General features: G+C 47.4%; 1 protein-coding gene across 9 annotated transcripts in view; it reads right to left on the bottom strand.

The window, feature by feature from the left end:
* Window positions 1-16396, bottom strand: part of FOXN3 (forkhead box N3) — a 435192-nt gene that overhangs the window by 177938 nt on the left and 240858 nt on the right. For all 9 annotated transcript variants that reach the window (XM_070469776.1, XM_070469769.1, XM_070469771.1 and 6 more), the window contains one exon: window positions 14198-14334. In XM_070469776.1, coding sequence (XP_070325877.1) covers window positions 14198-14334 — 137 coding nt within the window. The remainder of the gene's footprint in view (window positions 1-14197; window positions 14335-16396) is intronic.

Below are 16396 nucleotides of genomic sequence, written 5' to 3' on the forward strand. Positions count from 1 at the left end.
TATCTCCAAGGTCTGCCTGTAATCCTATAGTGCTAAAGAGCTTACATTCATTACATAGTTCATTTGGTAGAATTTTGGAATATCAGGTGGAAAGAGATTTTTGATTCACTCTGCATCAGACAGTTTTATTAGAGAAATTCAGGTTGGTTTATCTATAACTTCGACTTCAACAACAGTAACGACAGACTATTTCCGCATCTAAGCGGGAAGGGTGGGAGGGGGGTCAGGAAGAGGGAACTTCAAAGGTCTTGCTTGAATAATAAAATTCCATCCGAATCACCATGTGCCTAACCCTGACTTTCTCAACAGCAGCCCAGGAACTATCCTGGTGGTCCAGTGGCTAAAACCCCTGACTGCCAGTGCAGGGGGCCCAGGTTCGACTCCTGGCCGGGGAACATTAGATCCCACATACTGCAGCTAAGAACCAGTGCAGCCAAACAGATAAATAACAATAAATACTGGAAAAAGAAGAAGAAGGAAGAGAACAGCCCATTTCAGAGCCTGGAGGAGGCCTTGTTTAAGTGAGGGGTCCTTAGCGTCAAGCCTGTGGCATCGCACATTTGTGAGTTCTGAACACAGATTTTTTTCAAGCACAAAGAATCAAGATCGTCTTTCAGCAGGTAGGGAGGGACACCATTTGGGTGACTCTCTTCTTGAGGGATTAAAAGGAAACCCTGAGATTTCCTGGGAGGAAGAAGCAAGACCTGGAGGAGGGAGGAGACGCGTCCTGTTCTCGCTGGAGGAGAAAGGAACATAGGGGGAGAAGGCTAACGAGCTGCTGCCAAGCGGTCTGAGCCCGGATTAGGTATCTGGTGGAGAAGACGCACAATGGCGTGCTTCGGCCGGCCGCGGGGAGAACTTTTCCCACTACGAGGAGGGAACGGAGAGCCGAGCGCTTTACCTTTCAAGGGCTCTGTCCTGCAGCAAGTATTCAGCAGAGACTTCTTTCAGCAAGGAGCAGAGGGAGGCTTCTTTTCAAAGGAATAATGAGCGGGACAAAGCGGGTGACTCCTGGCTGGCAGCACCTCACGCGCATTTGCATTTTCTGTGGCAGCTGACGGTATCTGGTGCTCTGGAGTGAACGGCCTGGAGTTTATGACCCCCCCGTCCCAGCATCGCCCGATGGGTCTCAGGCTTCAACAACGGCCCGGTCCAAAGAGTCAGGCTGTGTGACGGGGGAGGCACACCCGGGCCTGGGCAGGCAGACGTGGGAGGAGCCGAAGGCCAGAAACAGCCCCTGTGCGAACCGGCCAGACGATCCGAGGGGGCGTGCAGGCCCCCTGCTCCTGCGGCGAGGAGAGGTGAAGAGAGGGCGGGCGGTCAGGCACTTCCTCCAGCATCCCCGGGCGGCTCCAGCAACACTCCTGGCGCGAGTTTCCGTCTGGGCTCTGCTTGCCGAGGGCTGCTGCCTCCGCTCAGCTGCCCAGCTGTGTCCCGCCCTGCGGCCCCCTGGACTGGAGCCCGCCAGGCTCCTCTGTCCATGGGTTTATCCCGGCAAGAGCACTGGAGCGGGCTGCCACTTCCTTCTCCAGGGGATCTGCCCGACCCAGGGATGGAACCCAGATCTCCTGCGTGGCAGGCAGGGTCTTTACCTCTGAGTCACCTGGGAAGCCTGCTTTCCAGGGGCAAACATTGATGAATGTCTATTGAATAACACCTGTATGCAGGGTGAAACCACAGGGGAAGAGACCTCTCAGAGGATCCTGGTTTTCACAGATCTTAAATCTAGTGGAAGTTATGGAAGAGAAAATATAAAAAGATGTCTTACTATGCAAACCAGAATACAGGGGGCCAAACTGGAATGCAGCAGGTGCAAAAACAAGACCGTACAAGTATCAAGAGAGAGTCTTGAATGGTGGGGAAGGAGATATTTAAATGCAGTGATTTTCCACAGGCCAGGCATAAACGCATCGGATACAGCCTTTTACTTCATTTAATACACATGGCACCCTGAGATAGCTGTTCTGATGTCACAATAGGAATGGCAACATGGAAGTTACCCAGAGATTTCAGGTAACTTGGCCAAGATCACATAGCTAGTGAGTGGCCCAGGCAAGGTTCTAGCCGGCAGCTCCTGCTGACAGGAACTGGGACTTGCTCCAGGCCCGGTCTGATGGTGGTCAGCCTGTGATGCCAGCAGGCCCTGGGGGGCTCCTGGGCACAAGTCTCCGTGCCTTCCCTTTCTGGGATCACAGGAAATGGTCTTCACCCAGCCTCCGTGACCGTCGCTGAGTTCTACCGCACAGATTTCGGTGGTCGTTCATTAGAGAAGGGCAGGTGTGAGGGCAAGGCCCTGCTTCCCTGTCAAGGGACACACACGGCATCCCAGCTTCGCAGATACTGACACCTCCTCCAGGTGGGAAAAGTTACGGTGCGCCGCCCACAAGCATGTAGACCCCAGACCAGCTGAGCCTGAAAGCTGATGATGCTGACTGCTACTGACCTCACCCCCAACCCATCAGAAGAAATGTCCACAAGCTGATCACACCCGCATTTACTCTAAAACTTTCCACTATCTCCCCCAAGCTGGCATGCTTGGTTTTGAGGGCATCAGCCCACTGTGTCCCCATTCACCTGGCAAAGCAATAGAGCTATCCCTCTCAACTTCACCCCAAACTCTGCCTCTCTTCACCCCAAATTCTGGCGCCAGTGTACAGAGGAGCTGAGCTTTCAGGACCACCTACAGGAGCTGGAGGGGGCCTGGGGGTGGGCAAGTGGGGTTTGCAGGCTGGGTTCCTATACACGAGGCAGGCGCTCTGAGGCCCAGGGCAGCAGACGGACGTGGTCAGAGGCAGCGAAGCTCAGCAAAGACAGGGCGTCTCGTCTGCCTTCCGGTCTACTGTGGGGCAGGAGGCCGACAGGTGGAGAGGTACCGCACGCACCCAGAGGCCTTCAGCTCTTTAAATCTTTTCTGTTTTTCTGTCTTCTCACTGCTGTTCCAAACTTGCCTGTTCCTTCTGAAGACATCACAGCTGCTGCACCCATCATCTGCCTGCAGGACCACCGTGAGGCCAGGCGGGGGTCTGCTGGCCTGGGGAACTCACCAGAGCCCATCAGAACAACCACCGCCAGTGGTTTTCTGCTGGGAAGCTTAAAAGAGGGGGGAATCTCTTTATGTTCCTCAATTTCTCTATAAGCAGAAAAGGGGGAAAAAGGGGGCATCAATTTCTAGCTCAAAAGAATCCTAAGATCCTTAACTTAGCTCTCTTCATCATTGGAGGAGGAGAGAGCCACTAAAATTCTCCCGTTTCCTCTCAGTGCTTTTTTTTCTCCCATTCACTTTCATTCTCGCCAAACTTGGGGGGGCGGTCATGGGGGGGTAACAAAGTTTGTTAGAGAGACATGGGTGGCTAGCAGACTTTGAACAAAACTTTCCACTTAAATGTAGATAAACACACCATGAACATGTCCCAACTTAGACAGCCGTGATTAAGCAACTCAACCTAAGCAGATAAGGATTAAAACATGTGTCTCAATGGTTTGTGGATGCTTTCACCAGATGGATGAGAAGCCAGCAAGCATCAGAAATTAATGTGGGATTCCCGTGCTCCTCACACTCTGCCAGCACCTTCCACGCAGCCTGCGGAGTCTCAGAGATGGTCTGACAGATACCGCGACGCGGCTCTCTCGGAAGAAAACAAGAGGGTAAGAACTCAAGCAGAGACTGGCCCACAACAAGTGATGCCACGGAGGAAAGAGCGGCTTTGGCGCGTCCACAGAGACGGACAGAAAGGCCGGGTGCGGCTCTCCTCCACTGGGTGGGTGAACGGTGGAAGGTCTGCCTGATTTGACGGACAGCTTTTGGAAATGATCTTCTGCTTGGCAAAACATCTCAGCGATAATTCTCTTCCCACGGAAGGAAATGCAAAGAAGTGTCACTAAAACAAGAGAGGTAATTACAGGGCAGGAATCAAAGAGCTGGGCGACGCAGAGTGCACAGTAACTAAATTAGTCCCATTATGGCCTTGAGATCTGGCCTTAACAATCTCAAGAGGAAGAATCTGACCTCTCATTTCTGAGTAACAAAGCCATGGCTGTCTTTCCTGTGTTTTGTTTCCAGCCTACACAGCGGGCTTGGAGAATATAAACATCAGACACTTCATCCCTCTCCTGCGCTTGCGGCTCAGCAGACCCAGAAACAGACCACGAAGGCCGAAAGGGGTGACCATGCCACTCTCCCGGCAATAATTCTGTCTCTTCGAGGGATGCTGGCAGCTGGTCATCTCAACGTGACTAGCACCCCAAGGGCAGCTGGTTTATGCACTACCCAAACATTCACCACCCACTCAGCTACCCATCTACCCAAACATTCACCACCCACTCAGTTACCCATTTACCCAAACATTCAGCCAGCTCCTGGTATGTGTCTGGCATCGTTAGATGCTGTTCTGTGGGGGAGATCTTTCTTTAGTTGAGTCTGAATCTTTCTTCCTGTAACTTCAACCCACTGGAACCAAATCCCTCCCAGAGGAAGCTGAAGACGACTGGCAGGCTGACCTTCGGATGGTGTCTTCTCCAGATCACACATTCCCGACTCCATCACGGTGACACCTGGATTCCCTTGCCAGCCTCACCACTTTTCTCTGTATCTTGGAGTCCCCCGCCCACCTGGTCAGAAATGTCCCAGTGAAGACCAGTCCACAGTGAAAGTGGGAGTTACTGATCTTCACACCACTTGTTCTCATTTTTTATTGACATAATAAAACACTCATCTGCCAGGAGCCAGCACATGAGATCCCACCCATGACAAGGCCATGAGAAGAAAGCCTGACAGGAAAGGCGGATCAGGTTTTCAGGGATTCCGAAAAGCTGCCCCAGCGTTCACCTTAATGATATCTGTCTTTCTGATGCCTGCTTCAATAGACTACTCCCTAATTTCTATGACACAGGCAGAAGGCCTTCCCCGATCTCTTCCCAAATAAGAATCAATTTAGAACTTTAATCAATAAGTTTCCCGGGGTGGTGGTATTTTATGAGATTATCCAGGGTGAAAGGAGTGTTTTAATTTAAACTCCTTTGCTAGTATTTTAGTCTGTTTGGCAAATGCGTCTATGCCCTTGGTACTAATATGCATGACTGCTCATAATACCCTAATCATAAAACAGCATACAGAACCTGATCATATAAAGGCCCTAATAGACAGAGCCCTTCAGGGAGTGAGGAAGCCCTATTAGAAAACACAAGAAAAATTATTCTAAAAGTGGTTATTGGGTTAACATTTGCTTGCTGTGTTTTTATTCTTAATGTGCTAAGGTTGTGCAGTGGAAACCATTGTTAATATAGTTATAGAGCTAGAAAAATAAGAGCTTAGCCCTAGTGTGGTAACAATGAGATGGTTGTTAATTGTCAGCCAGGAGTGCTAGGCAGAGGCTGCCTCACCAAAGTCGCAGAGTCAGTGTGGGGTAAACTTAGATAAACGCGACTGACAACTTCCGCAGAAGGATTAATTTTTATGTTAACAAGGTTATACTTCTACTCTGTACTGTTGCCATGAGACTGCTACCTTTCAGTTAAGGTCGCCATAGAAACAGAAAATAGGTTTATATTCACCTGACCTGCCTAAAATGTTAATGGGTCCCAAGGCCAGAAGATAATGTACAAGACCCTCATAAACAAAGGAGTATGCAGAAAACACCCTGGTTTCGTGAAGAACAAGCTGATGTAATGTTAAACAATCTTCCCCTTAGAGATGTACTAACTTAGGGTATAAAAGTTACGGTAAAAAATAAAGCATTGCCAGACTCTGCCAGACTCTGCACCCCCCGTCTGGTCACTCTCTCTCTCTCTCTCTTTCTCTCTCTCTCTCCCTCGCAGACCTGGCCCTATCAAGGCTGGTCTCACGTGTCCTCTCTCTCTCTTGCTGATGCCGTTCATCCCGAGGGTACCCCCTGGATCCTGCCAACCTGAACCCCGGCACTCATCTTCAATTAATATAACCTAAAACTACCTACAGTATACCTCTGACCAACATAATTCACAGCATAATGTACTCACAGAACAAGAATTCTTCCCCCCTTCTACGGTCATCAAATCTTTTAAGAATGGTGGGCTCCAAAGTCTGATCTAATTACGCCTCTACTCCTCACCCCCTTCCCTTTCAGTCTATAGAATCCAGGAGGATTCAGTATAGCCAGAAGTTGGAGAAAGGGGAGTCCTAGACGGAGCAGTGGTTGCTTTTAATTTTCTATTCTGACGAAAAACTTGCCCATTTTACACTGCTGCAAAACAAAGAGCGTGCAGTCTGTTGTTTCACAGTGTACATCATTGATTTCACGCGGTTTTGACAGCTCTTTCATATTTCCAACATGCAGATCGATGCCTCTCCCTCTGAGAAGGTGAGGGGGCTGCCAGACACGCACAGTGCAGGTCAGTCCCTCGTGCTCTCATCTCCGTCTCCTGACAAAGCCTCAGACGCAGGACCAGGGCTCCTCCAGTTCTTCCCCTGGCTGTTTGGAGACGCAAATAAGCAGGAAGCAAACTGGTCAAGACCCCAGACTCCTAGAGAGCCCACCCGCACTTCAACTTTCTGACCAGGCATTAGAGACACAGAACCTCTTTATTATCTATCATCTGTGGAGTTAGATCAACAGGAATGTATCACTAGTAGATTTCAAGAGAAGCAAACACTTCTGCTGGCAGAAGACCAACCGTGGGCAGAGGGCACCCCAAGAGTTCAGAGGATGGAAAAGGGCTCAGCTTGGCTCTCTGGGCCGTGAGTTTCACTCTGCACCTGAGTAACATTGATATAATCAGCCTGGCTGCTTAAACATTCAACTTTCAAAGTGAGTGTGAAAACAGAATGAAATTGGATGACTGGGCACAATATTCATGCGATACACCTGGTACGTAAGAGCTCAAAGATAACAGACTATTTTCCATTTAAATAAAATCGTGTTGGATGGAATGAGGATGAAATATACAACGGATAGCACCCTACAGGCAAAATGCTGATATTAAAAATATTCTGAGACCAACTCAGAAAACAGAATGGAAGTCAACAACAGATAATATGATTTGATACAAAAATAAAATTAGCTAACTAATGGATTTTTAAAGTTCACACTGTAATGAGCTTTGTTTTTTATATATGAGTGAATTCCTATCATTTTAAGCCTTTTCTATGACCCTTCTCCTCCAACTTTTTAACAAAACGAAGTACTATTATTAGAAAATCTTGTCATTCAACCCCCTGTTCATTTTGTCACAATAATTTAGCACATCCTTCTACATATTTAGCACAATAAAGCTTCATACTGATTTTTAAAATGTAATATTCTTTAAAAAATTAAGCATACAGTTACAGTTCAATGCATATGCTTTCAAAATACCTACTACCTCACCATTTTTAATTACACTTACACAAATAAGTGTATTGACTCTGAGGAGCTTTTAAAAAGATATTTATGGTTTCCATCAAATACATTGCTTACAAGTAAATATAAGGAGTGTACTGTGTAGTAATGATGCTACTGAACTCTCACATTCACTCCTTATGCTTAAAAGTTGCAATGACAGAACCATCTAACAATTAAACTCCTTCAATACAGTTAACACTGATTCTATTTTGTGACTCTGCAGTTCTGCCAACAATCAAATGCACATCACTTCGAATAACTGGAATGAAAGATGTCTTATAAGCTAAATTACTGGATGTTCTCCAAGCAATGAATAAGCTATTCCTTGCTGTGTGCAAATTCAGCATTTTAGTGAGGGAATTAACATGGGCATGTTAATAAGCTTAACATTCGAAGGATTTTCTAATCTTCTAATTGTCTAAAAGGATGAGCTCCCTAAACACCTTCCCTTTCCCACCTCCTCCCAAGGCCATTTCCCATCTGCCATCACCACGTCTCTCCTTCAGCCAAGGCTTCCTGACCTGATGAGGAATCACTAATGATGCCCTTGATTCAAACATGCACTGACCGCTCTCTATAACTTCTATATCCCTAGCAGTATTACTCTGCTACGTAGGCATTTTTTAAAAGATTATAGAGAATAAGCTCAAAGCACATGAAGAGGGCAGCAGGCAGGATTTAAAAAAAAAAAAAAAAAAAAAATATTCATCTGTTTGCTGAGTCAGCACTAAAACCCACCCTTTTTTTTCATTCAGAACCTCAATATCCAAAAGGCCAAAATCTTTGGAGAGGCCATTAACATATCTTCTGCGACTCATTTAACTGTTCTGAAGAAGCAAAAAGAAACTTAAGGAGCTAAATTATAAGCTTAATGGAATTTTCTTTATTTAAAAAAAAAATTAGCTGAGAGCAATAGAAACTCCCTTGGAATGTTTTGATTCCGTAAACTTCAAAGTCACCCAGATAAAAAAACCTTCAGACCTAGATCAGCAAATAAACGTGCTGTGCGCGCTCAGTAGCTAAGTCGAGTCCACCAGGCTCCTCTGTCCATGGGATTTTCCCGGCAAGAATACTGAGTGTGTGGCCACTTCCTCCTCCAGGGGATCTTCCTGACCAGGGGATGGAACCCACAACTCCTGCATCTCCTGCACTGCAGGTGGATTCTTCACCACTGAGCCACCCGCAAAGCCTTCAAATGTCTTGTAGGTTTTTTTTTTAAACTCTGTACATGTTACAGAGGCTGTAACACTTTACACAGAACATAAAATACGCTGTCATTATTTTAAAGTGAAGATATTTAAACAGAAAATGAAAGGTGCCTTGGGGAACAGAAGTCCTCTCAACAGGGGTTTACACTCGTCTGAAGCCCAACCGTGGCTTGCCCATCACGTGGACCACTGGCATATAAGTTGCTCAGATTTCCTTGGAAGTTCCAAGGAAGCATAAACCTATAGTAGCTCTGGCTCTCAAATTAGGCATATTTGATTACATTTCCTTTCTCTGGAAAAAAAAAAAAGCATCCAGGAAACTCTACAAATCATACTGTTTGATTCACTGTAAAACCTGTTCCCATCTACGGTGAGAGATGATTAAGACGCTTGTTTTTTTTTTCTGTAATCTGATTTTGGATGGGTCCCTATCCCAGAGAAGATGCTACATAAGATCCTATAGATAACTTCTGAAAACAACCTGTTGGCACAAACACTGCTATGGAACATCCACTATTTACAGGGCATGAATCGAGGATTGTAAAGTTCAAGGGCTCCACACTCTAAAGAAACAAAACCTTAAAACCGAGGTCCCCCACTGGGGAACTACTTATCTAACCATCAGACATGGAGAAAGATTAGCAAAGGGGATAAGTCCTAAAAAGCTGGCGGGAGTGCAGACTGGAACAGAATTTAAAAGCAGAAGGCAATTTGGTGATCTTTATATCAAAAGCATTAAAATATGCACATCCTTTAACAAGAAATCCTTGTTTCTTGAATGAAGGAGGGGCAGAGGCAACAAAACCATGAAAATAGATAAGAACTTTCTGGAAGAAGTAAGAAGCAAGACACCCAAATGCACCCTCTCCCCTCCTCCTTCCAGGTCTAAAGTCTGAACACCATGCTGGCGAAAGCTGGGAAAAGAAGGAAGCTGAACTGCGCGGGCCACTAGGCCTCGGGGACCCTTCCCAGGCACAGCTGAGGACCATTCGTGAGAATAAAGTTCTGAGAACCTACAGAGAAGCCCCTTGTACAGCCCAGGAGATGCTGGGGAGAACGAGGTAGAAGCCCTGATGTCAGCTCTCCAGATGTCGCGATGGTGACAGTGACTCCAAATGGGTCGGGTGAACTGCTGTGCTTTCTACTCTCCATCGTGACAGAAAGGACGTGGACACAAAGCTGACCGACTCCGGGCTGTGATCTGCGGACTGCCTTCTCTTTAACAGCAAAGCTGCAGAGACGTTACGGAGAGTTCTCTTAGCCCTACACTCAGTCTGCCTGCAGTTAACACCTTAGGTCACTGCGGAACACTCGTCACAACTGAGGAACCAACACAGGCGTGTTCCTATCACTGCAAGGAGCGCCACCCAGCCCACCCTACAGAATATCAGGCCTGGGTGTTCATTGGAAGGTCTGATGCTGAAGCACCAATACTCTGGCCACCTGATGCGAAGAGCCGACTCACTGGAAAAGACCCTGATGCTGGGAAAGAAAGGCGGGAGGAGAAGGGGACGAGAGAGGATGAGATGGTTGGAGGCATCACTGACTCAATGGACATGAGTTTGAGCAAGCTCCGGGCGTTGGTGATGGACAGGGAGGCCTGGCTTGCTTCAGTCCACGGGGTCACATAGTCGGACCTGACTGAGTGACTGAACTGAACTGAACTACACACATTATTCCTATTTCACTAGTTTTCCCCTAATGTCTTTTTCCTGTTCCAGGAAACTATCCTTAGCCATACCTGACTCTCTGCGATCCCAAGGACTGTAGCCCGCCAGGCTCCTCTGTCCGTGGGATTCTCCAGGCAAGAACACTGGAGTGGGTTGCCATGCCCTCCTCCAGGGATCTTCCTGACCCAGGGATCGAACCTGCGTCTCTTATGTCTCCTGCATTGGCAGGCAGGTTCTTTACCACCTGTGCCCCGTGGGAAGCCCAGGAACCTATCCAAGAGATCCCATGTCCTTGTGGCCTCCCCTGACCTGTAGCAGCTTTTCTCAGACTTGCCTTGTTTTTGATGACCTAACAGCTGTAAACCCAGCTGATCGGGTATTCTGAAGGATGTCTCCACCCCCTCCCCCCTGGGGACAAGACCCTGCCTGGCACCTTTCTCTGACTGCACTGGAGTTACCGATGTTGAGGAGGAGGACAAGGGTGGAGTGACAATTTCTCGCCGTTGTATCAAAGGTGCGTGCTGTCAGCGTCACATCACAGACGGTGTTAGCTTTGATCACCTGGCCAAGGTAGCAACTGCCAGGCTTTCTCAGCGGAAACTTCCTTTTCCACCCCCATTTCCAGACACTGCTCTTTGGAAATAAGCCACTCAAAAGGTAGGGAGTTAAAACTCCAATTCCTTGAACAGACAAATATCTACATAAATTATTTACAATTCTTTCATAAGGGAAATTTGTCTCTACTCTCATTTATTTGAGCATTTATTTATATGCTCAAATATAAGTATATTTGATTTACATAGTCCACTACACAGTCCACCATGAATCCATTACAGTGTGGACTCATACGTACGGATTTGATATTCGGGGTTAAATCCCCGATGCTGTGCTACTCATTTCTTGTTTGAGTTGTCTCAGCTTTGGCTACTGGGGCAAATTCGGGTAGACCGAAGACATCCTTGTTTTCTGAACACTTCCTTAACTTTCTGCTTTTCTGTATTTTTATCAGTGAGATGCCTTACTTAAGAGCTGTTAGGGGGTGAACTGTGTATTCAACCCCCACCCCACAGAAAAGTTTCTCGTTAAAGTCTTGGTTACGAGTATCTCAAAACATGACCCCATTTGGGAACAGAGTCATCGGAGACGTAATGAGTGCATCATACTGAAAAGGGTGTCCCTGAATCCAGCATAACTGATGTCCTTACAAAAGGGGGAGACGTGGACACAGCACACGGGAAGGACAAGGCGCACGACCCTGAAGCTGAAGGCAGAGGTCAGGGCGATGCTTCTCACAAGCGCCCGAACGCGGACCCTGGAAAACAGAGGCATGAGGCTCGGCGTGGCGACATTCAGCACTCCGTCTGGACGTGGGCAAGGTTGGGGGGGCAGTGCTTTCAGATGCTTCGTCCTCCCTACAGAGTTTCCAGGCCCCTGCCGCTCGCTGCAGGGCACCCCTTGCCCAGAGCACCTCCGAGTCCGAGCGGAGTCACCACTTCAGATGCTGAGGACCAGCTCCGGGAGATCCAGGTGCTTCCCAGGTCCCCTGCGTCACAGAGGACCCAGCCAGACCGCGTCAAGTCATCACGGGTGGCCCCTGTTTAACCACTCGCTTTGTCACTCTTGCATCTTTTGCAAGTCACAACCGCAAGCGGCCCAAGGCTTTAAAACGGAACCGAACACGTCTCCGTCAGCTGTACAGATACCGTCCAACCATCCAGCACTTTGGACCCTTAGTACAACCTTCCACACTAGAGGACAGCGAAGCCAGCTCGCAGCTTTCAGATGAAGGGACCACAGTCCCCAGGAAAGAGAAAGTGACTTGTTAAGTGACAGTTAAGAAAGTGACAGTTAAGACAGGGAAGAGGCAGGCTAGAACCTGGTATGTCTTCTCACCCCACATCCAGGAACCTTTATGAAGGTGAAATCTAAGCCCTGGCATGGGTAGAGATGGAAACTTTCCACCCCCCTCAGTCATCTGGGAGAAGAGGAACTGGATGTGACAGACTGGGATCTGGCACATTTTTGTTTGGAAATTATCTTCATCACACAAGTTCCAGTTGATCCGCGTATTTACGCCTGTGTTAAAAAAGTCATTATGCTTAGGCCAGCACGTAGAGCCTCTCTCCCGAGTATGCATTCCTCTTGTAACCCCCAGAGCCCTGCCATAAGCCTTCAAATTATTCAGTAATTACTGTGCTTCCCCTGGGGTCACATTTGGCAACAAAACACTGGTCTAAATGAACCCACGATATGACCCAGAGAATAACACTTATGTTCTTAACTTCTTAGAAGCAAAAGGATATGAAATACTTCCGAGGCACAAGCTGGGAGCAAAGTGAAGGGTTTGCTGTGGGGGTTTGGAGGGTGAGGGGAGCAGACTGACAAAAGGAATATGAGAACCTGGGAATTACTCCAATAATGAGTCCCCTCGTCTCCCCCATGAACCTCGTGTTATCAGGCCAGTCTCCACTCCAGTCCCAGCTTCCTCCCATTTCAGGAGGGGCTATGGCCACAAGGAAAAAAACCAAGCATATGGCTCTGCCCTTCTGGACATTTCTACAGCGTTGGCTGGGCTGGTTTGGAAAATCCCACTTCATCTCCTACAGCTATATGACCTCAAGTTGTCATTTCCAATAAAGTATGCTTCCACTGATTTTTATGAACATAGACAAAAGCGGCTACAATCTTTTTTCTCCCCACCAAATCTTTCAAACCAACTGTAGTTGCTATGTAGGCTTATTTGTTTCTAAGGCAACAGCGTATATCTAAGTACTAATGGCCTGTCCTTTTGCCAGGCAACAAACAGCCTTGTGATGCAACTGCACCTGTCTCAGCTACGCGTTACTATGGAGACGCTGCAGTTGCCATGGCTACCATCACGCTAATCGCCTAGCAAAGGCAGACATACAGCAGTCTTCTCAGAGAGCCCAGCTGTTCCTCTCCGTCTCTTGCTGAAGACTGATTGTCCAGGGCCTGTGATGGAATGCTTCACCGAGATGCGCAAGAACTTCATCAACGCTGTTTCACAGGACCACTCTGTGCTCCCTCAGTCCAGGGAAAGAGTCTGTAACGACACTGGCTGTGAAACCACGGCCATCTATGAATTCACGCCGTTCCTCGTGGGTACAATCGTGGAGCCCAAGGCTCACGTCTCCTAACTGGGTGGTGACAAGGGAAACATCTCTACACATTAAAGAAAGAAAGAAAAAACACTCTCTGGGTAGCACTGAGGGACAGACATCTAACCCAAGCGCTACGCAAGAGGAAACCCATTCTAAGAGCTGGTTCCATGTTATGTGGCTACTTTTATAGACTCTAACGTGAACCAATTTTTTTTTTTAAGTGACAGGTTGCATAACCTCCCCTCCTATTCCATCTCTGTAAAAACGGCATCCATGACCTCACTGTCTGAAAACAAAGGGGCACGCGAGGAGCAGTCCAAGTCTCTATGGTCCTTTGCTGTTTTCCTCGAAGAGGCAAACACCAAGGAACCCAAACAAAGCGATCGCCCCGGGGCACCGTCCACATGGAGACGGGGAATGGCAACAACTCAGGGCGTCCTTCCCTCAAACAGCTGGAGACACTCTCAGAGGAGGGGAAGCCAGACATCGCTTACCCGACTCACTCCTGGACTCCCATCCCTACAAACCACCACATGCTCTGACGCTGAGGCTGTCAGCTTTCCTGTGCAAACGTGTCTACCCAGGGAGACGTTATTTCACCCACCATGGAGCCTTCCAGAAGGAGACGCGTTCCTCCCAAGCAGCAGACGCGGTAAGGTTTGCAGAAAAGACAACAACGGGTAATGCCACCAAGAATACTTAATTCTTTCTCATTTTCTACAGTTATTTTTAAAGTCATAGAGTCTATTAGTGCCTGTCTCTTCCAAAATAATACAACTTCAGTAGACCAAAAAACAGACAAAAAGGAACTTGAAAACAAAACAAAAGTCTGAATGGCTTACCTTTGATATGCCTGAGGAGAGGCGGGAGGTGTATTGAACACATTCGAGTGTGGGTGATAAGGTGTCTTTTTCAAAGCCTGAATTAGATTTTGTCTATACTCTGGGTCTATGCACCACAATGACCCTTTCCCGATACTCTGCAGAGAAAATAAAAATTAAAAAGTTATTAATACAGAGACAGCAGCTATTGTGCAGGAAGTAGGTGTGGGCTGCCCTGGTAGCTCAGACAGTGAAGAGTCCGCCTGCACTGTGGGAGACCAGGGAAGATCCCCTGGAGGAGGGCCTGGCAGCCCACTGCAGGATTCTCGCCTGGAGAATCCCATGGACAGAGGAGCCTGGCGGGCTGCAGTCTGCAGGGTTGCAGAGTCAGACACAGCTGAGCGACTCAGCACAGCACAAGCAGGTGTATAGCTCTCATCACAGTAACTGGTTTTTCTTAAAGCCTCTTACTTCTTTGTTAACTGTCTGCCAACCTTAACTACGGTGCTCTTGACCTTTAAACAGCATGCTGCGCACTTCCGTGTACTCACATGAAGTTTGACAAAATGAATGTTATTTCCAGGTGAGGTTGCTACAACAATATTGTCATTTTCATATCCTACATACCAAAACCCTCAGTTACGGTATTATTTTCCAGTGTCAACTTTGAAAAACATGTATTCTCTTTAAAAAAGTGAGTTTCAAATTTGTCAGCTATTAAGGGTTGAGAGAAGCAGAGGGTAGAGACACCCTCAAAACTCTGTTTCTGCTTTGAAAATTCAAGAGCGAGATTTTTCAAACCATATTACATTGGTGCCACTTTACAAAAACAGAAAAGTAATCCACTTGTTTTTTTCCTGCTTACAAAAGAATTCTGTAATGACCGTCCCCAGGAAACAAAAAGATCTCAGGCGGCAGTGGTCAGTCTTTAGCCAGAATCCAGTGTTTATTTTTTTGATCACTCAATTCTGGATCTAGACCTCAATCTTCAGAAGTCATAAACTTTATAAAAATGCAAATCTTATCAAACTGGTTCCATGGAAAGTGGAGGACTCAGTCTCAGGCCCACTTTCAGTTGGAGGCTTGTGTTCTGAGCCCAGCATTTTATAAAACACATGGAAGCCTCACCTCTGAGACCCGCTGGGACTGGCCGCTCCCCTTTCAAGTGACCAAATGTACCCAAGCTGTTTGATAACGTCATGTGTAAATATTTACTGATTTGGAGAGAAAAGAAGTCAAATTATATAAACCCACACCCGCCCCACGGTTCCAGCCAACGGACCCTCTAATTTTCACAACTATTGTACTACAGAAAGATCTAGAAAGCAAACAAGAAAATCATTTACCTATTGGGCAGGAGAAAAAAAAGCCCAAGAAAATCCATTAGAAGGAGCACTAAATGTAAGTTATTCCCAAAATCTTTATAAAGAACTTTAAAAAATGTGTCGTTCAGTCACCAGTCGACCAAACGGTTTACTTACCAACATATTCACAGAACCCATTCACGTTCTCTATGCTCAACAGCACCAGTGCGCTGAGCAAAGCGAGATGCTCAAAGCCTCCGACCACCCCCATCACAGGTGCAGGCCTGACCCCCCCAACACAGTCCCAGTCGGGCCAACCTGCCTGGGCTAAACACCCAAGTTCCCAGTTTAATCAGTCGGATGTTTCAAGATATGAATGATTTCAACTTTGGAAAATTCAGTGTCCTTACGTGGCCTTTCCCTCCATGCACACATTTTCAAGCCCAGAAGAGTTCACTTCTGAGTAATGACACTTCCCGGGTAAATCATCAGGCCACCAAGAGACCAGACCTGGCCCTTCCATCCTGTCCTTGGAAAACAAGCTGTGCAGCGTGGGATTGCTTTCTGATCCCCTTGAAGACAAGGCCCTGGGCCTCTGGATGGAGGGCCAGCGCCCATGTGCAACCCAGACATTTCCACAGGGAGATTATCTCGGTTCTGGGAACCACATGGGAGCTTTTGTTTTCATCAAGGTGGTTTTCAGGGTGGAGCCGTTTAGTCTTACAGGGACTAGAAATATGACAAAGAAATGAAGGGAAATAACAATGAGCCAAGAATGTGGTTTCTCCCAACCCTTGGTATCTTGTGGATTATACCACACTATTATTTACCAAAAGAAAACGGGAAAAACACCGCAGGACTGGGGTGGGAGAGGCGGTCCACAAGGTAAGCCATCCAGGTACCAGAGGCCGGAGGA

Source organism: Odocoileus virginianus, chromosome 6 (genome assembly GCF_023699985.2).
Source record: "Odocoileus virginianus isolate 20LAN1187 ecotype Illinois chromosome 6, Ovbor_1.2, whole genome shotgun sequence".
Classification (NCBI taxonomy): Eukaryota; Metazoa; Chordata; class Mammalia; order Artiodactyla; family Cervidae; genus Odocoileus; species Odocoileus virginianus.